The sequence below is a fragment of the Salvelinus namaycush genome, unplaced genomic scaffold (assembly GCF_016432855.1).
Source record: "Salvelinus namaycush isolate Seneca unplaced genomic scaffold, SaNama_1.0 Scaffold13, whole genome shotgun sequence".
Classification (NCBI taxonomy): domain Eukaryota; kingdom Metazoa; phylum Chordata; class Actinopteri; order Salmoniformes; family Salmonidae; genus Salvelinus; species Salvelinus namaycush.
In genome coordinates this window covers 773,944-787,295 of record NW_024058008.1, presented here as the reverse complement: position 1 = coordinate 787,295, position 13,352 = coordinate 773,944, and the positions used below count along the sequence as shown (strand labels likewise).

General features: G+C 36.6%; 1 protein-coding gene across 1 annotated transcript in view; it reads right to left on the bottom strand.

The window, feature by feature from the left end:
- LOC120036313 (dedicator of cytokinesis protein 3-like) overlaps window positions 1-13,352 on the bottom strand; it is a 296,634-nt gene that overhangs the window by 38,386 nt on the left and 244,896 nt on the right. Inside the window, exons 32-37 of the mRNA XM_038982785.1 lie at window positions 8,182-8,267; window positions 7,543-7,569; window positions 7,305-7,400; window positions 7,135-7,195; window positions 6,591-6,684; window positions 3,030-3,178 (exon numbers count right to left, since the gene is read on the bottom strand). Coding sequence (XP_038838713.1) covers window positions 3,030-3,178; window positions 6,591-6,684; window positions 7,135-7,195; window positions 7,305-7,400; window positions 7,543-7,569; window positions 8,182-8,267 — 513 coding nt within the window. The remainder of the gene's footprint in view (window positions 1-3,029; window positions 3,179-6,590; window positions 6,685-7,134; window positions 7,196-7,304; window positions 7,401-7,542; window positions 7,570-8,181; window positions 8,268-13,352) is intronic.

Sequence of the window (13,352 nt, the reverse complement as noted above, 5' to 3'; positions counted from 1 at the left end):
TGTATTGTGCCAAGAGAGAGAAAGAATATGATATCATAAAGGGAATAATGGATTATACTAAAAAAACTGAACGAACTAATCAGGAATTACTGGAGCTATCATCATTACAAATGCAGTTAGACTGAATCTACGAGGAAAAGGCCCGTGGAGCGTTTGTAAGATCAAGACGAAAATGGATGGAAGAGGGAGAGAAAAATACAAAATATTTCTTTAATTTAGAAAAAAGGGCAGGCGAAAATACTTCCATATGTCAATTAATGATTAATAATACTCCCAATGAAAATCCAAAAGACATCTCTCAGCATGTTGCCCAGTTTTATCAGAATCTATATACACCAGCCCAGCCAACTTCCTGTATACATCAGCCCAGCCAACTTCCAATGTGGATCTTTTCATAGACAATGTAGCACACATTGCTAAGTAGATAGATATTGATTTCAGGGATTTTTGTGATGATGAGTTATCTGAAATTGAGATAAAAGACTGTATTAAAAGCCTTAAGGACAATAGGTCCCCTGGAAATGGTGGTTTAATAAGCGAGTTTTATAAAGCATTCAATGATAAACTGATTCATTTCATTCTTGCTATGTTTAAAGAATCAATAAGGAAAGGGGAGTTACCGGCTTCCTTAAAGCAAGGTGTAATTACTTTGATTCCCAAACCTAATAAGGATCCTCTTTATATAGACAACTAGAGACCCATTAGCCTGTTGAATAATGATGGGAAATGATATGCCCTTGTATTTGCTAAGAGGTAGAAACAAGGCTTGCGTCATATAATTGATGAAGAACAATCTGGTTTTATGCATGGTCGACACATTAGTAATAACATCAGGTTGATCTTAGATATGATTGACTATAATGACCTCATCCTTGATGATAGTTTTCTTATGTTTGTTGATTTGTATAAAGCTTTTGACACTGTAGAACATGATGTTCAAAGCAATACGTTTTTGGGGGTTTGGTGAATACTTTTTGAAAGCAGTCCAAACTAGATATAGTGGTTGTACTAGCTCTGTGAAATTAGCTCACGGGACATCCCAAAGATTTGATATTGGCCGTGGCATTAGGCAGGGCTGCCCAATTAGTCCATTTTTATTTTGATTGGTTACTCAAATGATGGCTCTTTCATATCAAGAAAGGGAATTTTCAAGGTGTTTCAGCACTTGGCAATGAATTTAATCTATATCAACTGGCTGATGATACCACCATATTTTTAAGACACAGGAATGAGGTTTCTAAAGCAGTTTCCTGTATTGAAGACTTTTCCTTCGTTTCAGGTTTGACAATTAATACCAATAAATCAGTCTTATTTCCACTGAAGGACTGTGTTTTACAGGAAGTATACGGTATCCCAATTAAAGATAAGGTGACTTATCTTGGAATTGTTGTTGTTATATGCAAGGATGAAAAACAAAGGAGTGAATTAAACTTCAACCCCATTATTGAGAAAACACAGAAGAAATTGAACCTCTGGTTGCTGAGAGATATCTCGTATATGGTTGGGTTTTATTGTCCAAATCTGAAGGGTTATCCAGATCGGATTATGTCTCGTTATCACTTGAATTATCCCCCCCAAAATTGTGAAGGACTTAGATTCTTTATAATTTTATTTGGAGGAACAAGCCTCACTATCTACGGAAAGATATTCTCACTAATACCCAAGAATAAGGATGTCTTGAGGTTTTAGATTTCAATACTCTAAATAATACTTTTTAAATAAATAGGATTCTGAAGTATATTAAGAACCAGAACAGTATTTGGAATGTCTTCCCTACGTATTTATTTGACTCTGTTGGTGGTTTAGAATTTTTTGCTTCTATGTAATTTTTGATAAAATCCCAGTAAAGTTGGCCAAATTCCATAAGCAGGCAATTTTAGCTTGGATGTTAGCGTATAAACACAATTTCTCCCCTCACAGATACTTTCTATGGAACAACAAAGATATACGATTTAAAAATAAGTCTTTTTTTTAAACTGGTTTGAGAATAAAATTATTTTGGTTGGTCAGTTACTGAATGAGGATGGATATCTACTCTCATATGGGGAATTTCTTGATAAGTTTAAAATTCCAATAACCCGGAAAGAATATGCAATTGTTTTTGATGCGATTTCAAGGGGGACTGTATCTCTTTTAAATTCCTCTGTGGTTGATGTAAGTAACATGTATTTAAGCAAATGGTCTAATTCAAAACCTAACTTTTTTCACTTTATAAATGAATTTAAACAATATGGCACTACTTTTAACTAAAATGAAAAACAAAAAGGCAATTCAAACGTGTATTATTAATGAATATTATTTGTTTGTTTAGGATTCAAGGCAATGCAAATAGTTTGTATGTATGCTTGTTTGCATGTGACTATTCCTCTTTCTTTGTTAATATTTGTTAATAAAGTAATTGCCTATATTGGCGATCAATTTACGTTGAGAGGGTCCGTTTCTATGGCGATTTAAAGGGAAAGACTTGAAATGAATGAAAACAGGAACAGATTTTCTTCGCGGATTGTGTCTCTTAGCTATCCTGTTAACTAGCTAAAGCTATACTTAGCTTTGTAAATACATATATATTTAGTCCCTATTTATTTTTGTATTCAGTGGAATTCATTTAGAAAAAGCCCATGTTTTCACTCACGAACCTGCAGCCACTCGTTAGCTTGTCAGTTGACGTCTGAAGTTAGCGCCGTTCTGCTGCGGAGCAGCGTCACAGAGTTCTAATGAGCAGCGCCCGCATGTTGATGACGTTCCATTCCCTCTAAACATGCTACATTCTCAGAGTAAATATTTTGTAACATTTGAACGCTATATGATAGAGACATGGGGGTTGGACTATTGTTTTTCCTGACATAATTCTCGATTGAATGGACATATTTGTATAAACCTTGAATAAATTCATCATTTTATGGGTGAACACCCTAGATTATGAGAAAACGATTGATGACAGTTGATTTCCATTGTGTTCTCCCACCTACAATGCCCTTGTTGGAGTAGTGGATGAACTTGCGACGTTTTCCAGTATATGTTCCACTTACCTTTCCCTTGTTGAAGTAGTGGATGACCTTGCGACTGAGGCCTTCTTTGCGATGCCACTCGCTCTGGGCTGGGTAGTGTAAGAACTCCCTTAGAGGCCTCTCTTCCCAATGCAGTAGCTCCCAGTACAACAGCAGGGTGAACGCAGCCTCTGTAGAGTAACAGATAGACAAACATATCGTTTATATACGTCACTAGGAACAACATATAGCCGGGTAGTGCAGGAACTCCCTCAGTGCAGTGGCTCCCAGTACAACAGCAGGGTAAATGGAGAGTTACATACTACATATAGTTTATACAGTACTTCATTGGAAACAACAGCTCCAAGCAGCAGAGTGAAAACAGCCTCTGCAGAACTATAGAAATAGAGTTACTAGACATTCCCTTTCAAATCAAATCAAATTTTATTTGTCACATACACATGGTTAGCAGATGTTAATGCGACTGTGGCGAAATGCTTGTGCTTCTAGTTCCGACAATGCAGTAATAACCAACAAGTAATCTAACCTAACAATTCTTTCAAGTTATGTGTGGATATGCAGCCATATTGACTGTACTCACAGTGAATAAAGCATTTAAATTTGTCATATTTATTTATTTATTGAACATTTATTTAACTAGGCAAGTCAGTTAAGAACACATTCTTATTTACAAGCATAGCAATGTTAAAAGTGCATGCTATTTCAGAGATATTAGCTAGTACTTATGTTGCAAAGGGAAGGTATATTACTGTAAACTTTTTAAGTTTACCAGTAAACTACCAGAATTTTGGTATCTTTAAAGGATTTTATGTAATCTATCACAAGACATCTAGTGGCTCTTTTTGGGGTACTTCAGATTATCACTGGTGTCTGTAATTATCTCTGTCCCTTTGTTTGGCCTTATCAAACGTAAAATGTATGAAATAAGACGATTTTAAAATAAAGAATAAAATAGCAAAGCTGTAAAACAGTATCCTAAATACAAACCATCAACTTAGTGAATGCCATTGGCGTTTAATATTTGGGTTTCAGCTTGAAATATCCATTATAAAGTATAAATATATTTTTACAAACTTTTTTAAATTTCACTATGTCAACATAGTATTTGTTGTCAATGTTTCGGTTGTGAGGCCGGTTGGACGTACTGTCAAATTCTCTCAAACAACATTGGAGGCGGTTTATGGTAGAGAAATAAACATACAATTATCTGGCAACATCTCTGGTGGACAATTCCTGCAGTCAGCATCCCAATTGCAAGTTCCCTCAACTTGAGACGTCTGTGGCATTGTGTTGTTTGACAAAACTGCACATTTTAGAGTGGCCTTTTATTGTCCCCCCCAGCACAAGGTGCACCTGTGTAATAATCATGCTGTTTAATCAGCTTCTTGATATGCCACAACTGTCAGGCGGATGGATTATCTTGGAAAAGGAGAAATGCTCACAAACAGGGACATAAACAAATCTGTGCACATTTCTGGGATCTTTTATTTCAGCTCATGAAACACGGGACCTGTTACACGTTACATGTTGCGTTTATATTTTTGTTCAGTGTATATATGAATAACTTTTAAAAAATGTATTCAAGTATAAATCCCCCACATTTTTGATAGATTGACATAGATTTTCTGTTAATTACCAAAAAATACTGAAGATTACGGTAACTTTGGTAAATTACAGGAAGCTTAGCGACCATAGCTAGTACTGTACACTCTTTCCCTTTGTGAGTGAATAGGTTTGTGTGTGAGTATCATAGTATCATCAGGTTTGTGTGTGAGCTTGTGGATGTAGTATCATACCTGTGTAGTTGTCAGCCTGAAGGTGCATGCCACACAGCTTGTGGATGTAGTATTACCTGTGTAGTTGTCAGCCTGAAGGTGCATGCCACACAGCTTGTGGATGTAGTATTACCTGTGTAGTTGTCAGCCTGAAGGTGCATGTCACACAGCTTCTAGATGTAGTATTACCTGTGTAGTTGTCAGCCTGAAGGTGCATGTCACACAGCTTCTAGATGTAGTATTACCTGTGTAGTTGTCAGCCTGGAGGTGCATGTCACACAGCTTCTAGATGTAGTATTACCTGTGTAGTTGTCAGCCTGAAGGTGCATGCCACACAGCTTGTGGATCTAGTATTACCTGTGTAGTTGTCAGCCTGGAGGTGCATGCCACACAGCTTGTGGATGTAGTATTACCTGTGTAGTTGTCAGCCTGAAGGTGCATGCCACACAGCTTGTGGATCTAGTATTACCTGTGTAGTTGTCAGCCTGAAGGTGCATGTCACACAGCTTCTAGATGTAGTATTACCTGTGTAGTTGTCAGCCTGAAGGTGCATGTCACACAGCTTCTAGATGTAGTATTACCTGTGTAGTTGTCAGCCTGGAGGTGCATGTCACACAGCTTGTGGATGTAGTATTACCTGTGTAGTTCTCAGCCTGGAGGTGCATGTCACACAGCTTGTGGATGTAGTATTACCTGTGTAGTTCTCAGCCTGAAGGTGCATGTCACACAGCTTCTAGATGTAGTATTACCTGTGTAGTTGTCAGCCTGGAGGTGCATGTCACACAGCTTGTGGATGTAGTATTACCTGTGTAGTTGTCAGCCTGAAGGTGCATGCCACACAGCTTGTGGATGTAGTATTACCTGTGTAGTTGTCAGCCTGGAGGTGCATGTTACACAGCTTGTGGATGTAGTATTACCTGTGTAGTTGTCAGCCTGGAGGTGCATGTCACACAGCTTGTGGATGTAGTATTACCTGTGTAGTTCTCAGCCTGGAGGTGCATGCCACACAGCTTGTGGATGTAGTATTACCTGTGTAGTTGTCAGCCTGGAGGTGCATGTCACACAGCTTGTGGATGTAGTATTACCTGTGTAGTTGTCAGCCTGAAGGTGCATGTCACACAGCTTGTGGATGTAGTATTACCTGTGTAGTTGTCAGCCTGGAGGTGCATGTCACACAGCTTGTGGATGTAGTATTACCTGTGTAGTTGTCAGCCTGGAGGTGCATGTTACACAGCTTGTAGATCTAGTATTACCTGTGTAGTTGTCAGCCTGAAGGTGCATGACACAGCTTGTGGATGTAGTATTACCTGTGTAGTTGTCAGCCTGAAGGTGCATGTCACACAGCTTGTGGATGTAGTATTACCTGTGTAGTTGTCAGCCTGAAGGTGCATGTCACACAGCTTCTAGATGTAGTATTACCTGTGTAGTTCTCAGCCTGGAGGTGCATGACACAGCTTGTGGATGTAGTATTACCTGTGTAGTTGTCAGCCTGAAGGTGCATGTCACACAGCTTGTGGATGTAGTATTACCTGTGTAGTTCTCAGCCTGGAGGTGCATGACACACAGCTTGTGGATGTAGTATTACCTGTGTAGTTGTCAGCCTGAAGGTGCATGTCACACAGCTTGTGGATGTAGTATTACCTGTGTAGTTCTCAGCCTGGAGGTGCATGACACAGCTTGTGGATGTAGTATTACCTGTGTAGTTGTCAGCCTGAAGGTGCATGCCACACAGCTTGTGGATGTAGTATTACCTGTGTAGTTCTCAGCCTGGAGGTGCATGGCACACAGCTTGTGGATGTAGTATTACCTGTGTAGTTCTCAGCCTGGAGGTGCATGTCACACAGCTTGTGGATGTAACGGATGTACATCTCCTCCTTGTTGATCTCTGACTTGTAGAAGTTCTGGGGACCAAACAGACACAAAATATTAAAAACGAGACCTTTACACCACTATCTCAGTATGGCAGTGTGACAGGTTGTGGGTTGTCTTACCAGCAGGTTGACAGTACAGCCAGAGTCTATAGTATCTTACCAGCAGGTTGACAGTACAGCCAGAGTCTACAGTATCTTACCAGCAGGTTGACAGTACAGCCAGAGTCTATAGTATCTTACCAGCAGGTTGACAGTACAGCCAGAGTCTACAGTATCTTACCAGCAGGTTGACAGTACAGCCAGAGTCTATAGTATCTTACCAGCAGGTTGACAGTACAGCCAGAGTCTACAGTATCTTACCAGCAGGTTGACAGTACAGCCAGAGTCTACAGTATCTTACCAGCAGGTTGACAGTACAGCCAGAGTCTACAGTATCTTACCAGCAGGTTGACAGTACAGCCAGAGTCTACAGTATCTTACCAGCAGGTTGACAGTACAGCCAATCTTCTTGTTCTCTGTCTCGTCTCCTTTCATGCAGTCCCTAAACAGAGAGAGGAACGAACCGGTCCCGTTATTGATGAATAGTAATGCATCTTATCTTCTGCCCTCCACAGTTACATAACAACAAGTGGAGACCTATCGAGTCTCACCTGTAGTCCAGCAGACGTTCCATCAGCCGTGTGACAGAGGTGACGAAGGAGATCCCTGTCTCCCTCCACGTCTCCTGCTCAATCTTCTCCAGCAGACTGGAAACAAAGAAACACACAAACGCCTTATCAATCAATACCACCAAGGGGCCTAGGTTTGAGTGATCACTGTGAGTACATCATTTGACGGGATGTAGAGAGGAGTTAGTGGCAGTAGGCCGTTAGAGCTGTGTTATCTTACCTGGGGTAAGGCCCAAAGAGCTGGGTTCTAAATCCCACACGCAGCAGAAAGAGAGCCAAGCAAATACAACGTTATCAAGGTAGGAGGTAAAGAAAGGGTTATCATAGCAGGTAGAAACCAACAGGTTAGAGCCTACACACAGCATTATCAAGGTAGGAGGTAAAGAAACGGTTATGTGTTGGGTGTGTGTGTGTTTTGATGTGTGTGTGTGTTGGTGTTTGTTGGTTGGTGTGTGTGTTGGGGTGTGTGGGTGTGTTGTGGTGTGTGTGTGTTGGGTTGTGTGTGTGTGTCTGTGTTGTGGTGTGTGTGTGTGTGTATTGTGGTGTGTGTGTGTGTCTGTGTTGTGTTGTGTGTGTATTGTGGTGTGTGTGTGTCTGTGTCTGTGTTGTGTGTGTGTGTGTGTGTGTGTGTATATATTGTGGTGTGTGTGTGTGTGTGTGTCTGTGTTGTGTTGTGTGTGTATTGTTGTGTGTGTGTGTGTGTGTGTGTGTGTGTGTGTGTGTGTGTGTGTGTGTGTGTGTGTGTGTGTGTGTGTGTGTATATATATTGTGGTGTGTGTGTGTGTGTGTGTGTGTGTGTGTGTGTGTGTGTGTGTGTGTGTGTGTGTGTATGTGTGTGTGTGTGTATTCCTCTACTCACAGCAGGCTGAACAGTTCTCTGTAGTTCTCGTCTCCTTTCCCCTCAGACACCAGACTGTCCAGCTTGTCAATCAGCTCTGCCTCCACCTGAACACAACAGTATGAATACACCACTGTTTCTCCTATCATAAAAGACAGGGTATAACGAGAGAGAAGGCAACTTTAAATCTAACTCTCTAACAAACGTCAAACACGGTAAAAAATATATTTATCCCATAAATGCTCTGTAACGTCCATGACTGCATGAAGAGCGCATTGTAATTTTTGGAAAATATTGTATGTCAAAGAAATGGAAGTAATATGGGTGAAAGAGGGCCCCCCTTTACCTACTGTAATATACATGTAGTTAGATCAAACCTACTGTAATATACATGTAGTTAGATCAAACCTACTGTAATATACATGTAGTTAGATCAAACCTACTGTAATATACATGTAGTTAGATCAAACCTACTGTAATATACATGTAGTTAGATCAAACCTACTGTAATATACATGTAGTCAGATCAAACCTACTGTAATATACATGTAGTTAGATCAAACCTACTGTAATATACATGTAGTTAGATCAAACCTACTGTAATATACATGTAGTTAGATCAAACCTACTGTAATATGCATGTAGTTAGATCAAACCTACTGTAATATGCATGTAGTTAGATCAAACCTACTGTAATATGCATGTAGTTAGATCAAACCTACTGTAATATACATGTAGTTAGATCAAACCTACTGTAATATACATGTAGTTAGATCAAACCTACTGTAATATACATGTAGTTAGATCAAACCTACTGTAATATACATGTAGTTAGATCAAACCTACTGTAATATACATGTAGTAAGATCAAACCTACTGTAATATACATGTAGTTAGATCAAACCTACTGTAATATACATGTAGTTAGATCAAACCTACTGTAATATACATGTAGTTAGATCAAACCTACTGTAATATACATGTAGTTAGATCAAACCTACTGTAATATACATGTAGTTAGATCAAACCTACTGTAATATACATGTAGTTAGATCAAACCTACTGTAATATACATGTAGTTAGATCAAACCTACTGTAATATGCATGTAGTTAGATCAAACCTACTGTATATACATGTAGTTGGATCAAACCTACTGTATTTACATGTAGTTAGATCAAACCTACTGTATATACATGTAGTTAGATCAAACCTACTGTAATATACATGTAGTTAGATCAAACCTACTGTAATATACATGTAGTTAGATCAAACCTACTGTATTTACATGTAGTTAGATCAAACCTACTGTAATATACATGTAGTTAGATAAAACCTACTGTAATATACATGTAGTTAGATCAAACCTACTGTAATATACATGTACTTAGATCAAACCTACTGTAATATACATGTAGTTAGATCAAACCTACTGTAATATACATGTAGTTAGATCAAACCTACTGTAATATGCATGTAGTTAGATCAAACCTACTGTATATACATGTAGTTAGATCAAACCTACTGTAATATACATGTAGTTAGATCAAACCTACTGTAATATACATGTAGTTAGATCAAACCTACTGTAATATACATGCAGTTAGATCAAACCTACTGTAATATACATGTAGTTAGATCAAACCTACTGTAATATACATGCAGTTAGATCAAACCTACTGTAATATACATGTAGTTAGATCAAACCTACTGTAATATACATGTAGTTAGATCAAACCTACTGTAATATACATGTAGTTAGATCAAACCTACTGTAATATACATGTAGTTAGATCAAACCTACTGTAATATACATGTAGTTAGATCAAACCTACTGTAATATACATGTAGTTGGATCAAACCTACTGTATTTACATGTAGTTAGATCAAACCTACTGTATATACATGTAGTTAGATCAAACCTACTGTAATATACATGTAGTTAGATCAAACCTACTGTAATATACATGTAGTTAGATCAAACCTACTGTATTTACATGTAGTTAGATCAAACCTACTGTAATATACATGTAGTTAGATCAAACCTACTGTAATATACATGTAGTTAGATCAAACCTACTGTAATATACATGTACTTAGATCAAACCTACTGTAATATACATGTAGTTAGATCAAACCTACTGTAATATACATGTAGTTAGATCAAACCTACTGTAATATGCATGTAGTTAGATCAAACCTACTGTATATACATGTAGTTAGATCAAACCTACTGTAATATACATGTAGTTAGATCAAACCTACTGTAATATACATGTAGTTAGATCAAACCTACTGTAATATACATGTAGTTAGATCAAACCTACTGTATTTACATGTAGTTAGATCAAACCTACTGTATATACATGTAGTTAGATCAAACCTACTGTAATATACATGTAGTTAGATCAAACCTACTGTAATATACATGTAGTTAGATCAAACCTACTGTATTTACATGTAGTTAGATCAAGCCTACTGTAATATACATGTAGTTAGATCAAACCTACTGTAATATACATGTAGTTAGATCAAACCTACTGTAATATACATGTAGTTAGATCAAACCTACTGTAATATACATGTAGTTAGATCAAACCTACTGTAATATACATGTAGTCAGATCAAACCTACTGTAATATACATGTAGTTAGATCAAACCTACTGTATTTACATGTAGTTAGATCAAACCTACTGTAATATACATGTAGTTAGATCAAACCTACTGTAATATGCATGTAGTTAGATCAAACCTACTGTATATGCATGTAGTTAGATCAAACCTACTGTATATGCATGTAGTTAGATCAAACCTACTGTAATATGCATGTAGTTAGATCAAACCTACTGTATATGCATGTAGTTAGATCAAACCTACTGTATATACATGTAGTTAGATCAAACCTACTGTATTATACATGTAGTTAGATACAACCTACTGTAATATACATGTAGTTAGATCAAACCTACTGTAATATACATGTAGTTAGATCAAACTTACTGTAATGTACATGTAGTTAGATCAAACCTACTGTAATATACATGTAGTTAGATCAAACCTAATGTAATATACATGTAGTTAGATCAAACCTACTGTAATATACATGTAGTTAGATCAAACCTACTGTAATATACATGTAGTTAGATCAAACCTACTGTAATATACATGTAGTTAGATCAAACCTAGTGTAATATACATGTAGTTAGATCAAACCTACTGTAATATACATGTAGTTAGATCAAACCTACTGTAATATGCATGTAGTTAGATCAAACCTACTGTATTTACAAGCAGTTAGATCAAACCTACTGTAATATACATGTAGTTAGATACAACCTACTGTAATATGCATGTAGTTAGATCAAACCTACTGTATTTACATGTAGTTAGATCAAACCTACTGTACTTACATGTAGTTAGATCAAACCTACTGTATTTACATGTAGTTAGATCAAACCTACTGTATTTACATGTAGTTAGATCAAACCTACTGTATTTACATGTAGTTAGATCCAACCTACTGTAATATACATGTAGTTAGATCAAACCTACTGTAATATACATGTAGTTAGATCAAACCTACTGTAATATACATGTAGTTAGATCAAACCTACTGTAATATACATGTAGTTAGATCAAACCTACTGTAATATACATGTAGTTAGATCAAACCTACTGTAATATACATGTAGTTAGATCAAACCTACTGTAATATACATGTAGTTAGATCAAACCTACTGTAATATACATGTAGTTAGATCAAACCTACTGTAATATACATGTAGTTAGATCAAACCTACTATAATATACATGTAGTTAGATCAAACCTACTGTAATATACATGTAGTTAGATCAAACCTACTGTAATATACATGTAGTTAGATCAAACCTACTGTAATATACATGTAGTTAGATCAAACCTACTGTAATATACATGTAGTTAGATCAAACCTACTGTAATATGCATGTAGTTAGATCAAACCTACTGTAATATGCATGTAGTTAGATCAAACCTACTGTAATATGCATGTAGTTAGATGAAACCTACTGTATATACATGTAGTTAGATCAAACCTACTGTATTTACATGTAGTTAGATCAAACCTACTGTATATACATGTAGTTAGATCAAACCTACTGTAATATACATGTAGTTAGATCAAACCTACTGTATTTACATGTAGTTAGATCAAACCTACTGTAATATACATGTAGTTAGATCAAACCTACTGTAATATACATGTAGTTAGATCAAACCTACTGTAATATACATGTAGTTAGATCAAACCTACTGTAATATACATGTAGTTAGATCAAACCTACTGTAATATACATGTAGTTAGATCAAACCTACTGTAATATGCATGTAGTTAGATCAAACCTACTGTATATACATGTAGTTAGATCAAACCTACTGTATTTACATGTAGTTAGATCAAACCTACTGTATATACATGTAGTTAGATCAAACCTACTGTAATATACATGTAGTTAGATCAAACCTACTGTAATATACATGTAGTTAGATCAAACCTACTGTATTTACATGTAGTTAGATCAAACCTACTGTAATATACATGTAGTTAGATCAAACCTACTGTAATATACATGTAGTTAGATCAAACCTACTGTAATATACATGTAGTTAGATCAAACCTACTGTAATATACATGTAGTTAGATCAAACCTACTGTAATATACATGTAGTCAGATCAAACCTACTGTAATATACATGTAGTTAGATCAAACCTACTGTATTTACATGTAGTTAGATCAAACCTACTGTAATAAACATGTAGTTAGATCAAACCTACTGTAATATGCATGTAGTTAGATCAAACCTACTGTATATGCATGTAGTTAGATCAAACCTACTGTATATGCATGTAGTTAGATCAAACCTACTGTAATATGCATGTAGTTAGATCAAACCTACTGTATATGCATGTAGTTAGATCAAACCTACTGTATATACATGTAGTTAGATCAAACCTACTGTATTATACATGTAGTTAGATACAACCTACTGTAATATACATGTAGTTAGATCAAACCTACTGTAATATACATGTAGTTAGATCAAACTTACTGTAATGTACATGTAGTTAGATCAAACCTAGTGTATATACATGTATCTGTGTGTGTGTGTGTGTGTGTGTGTGTGTGTGTGTGTGTGTGTGTGTGTGTGTGTGT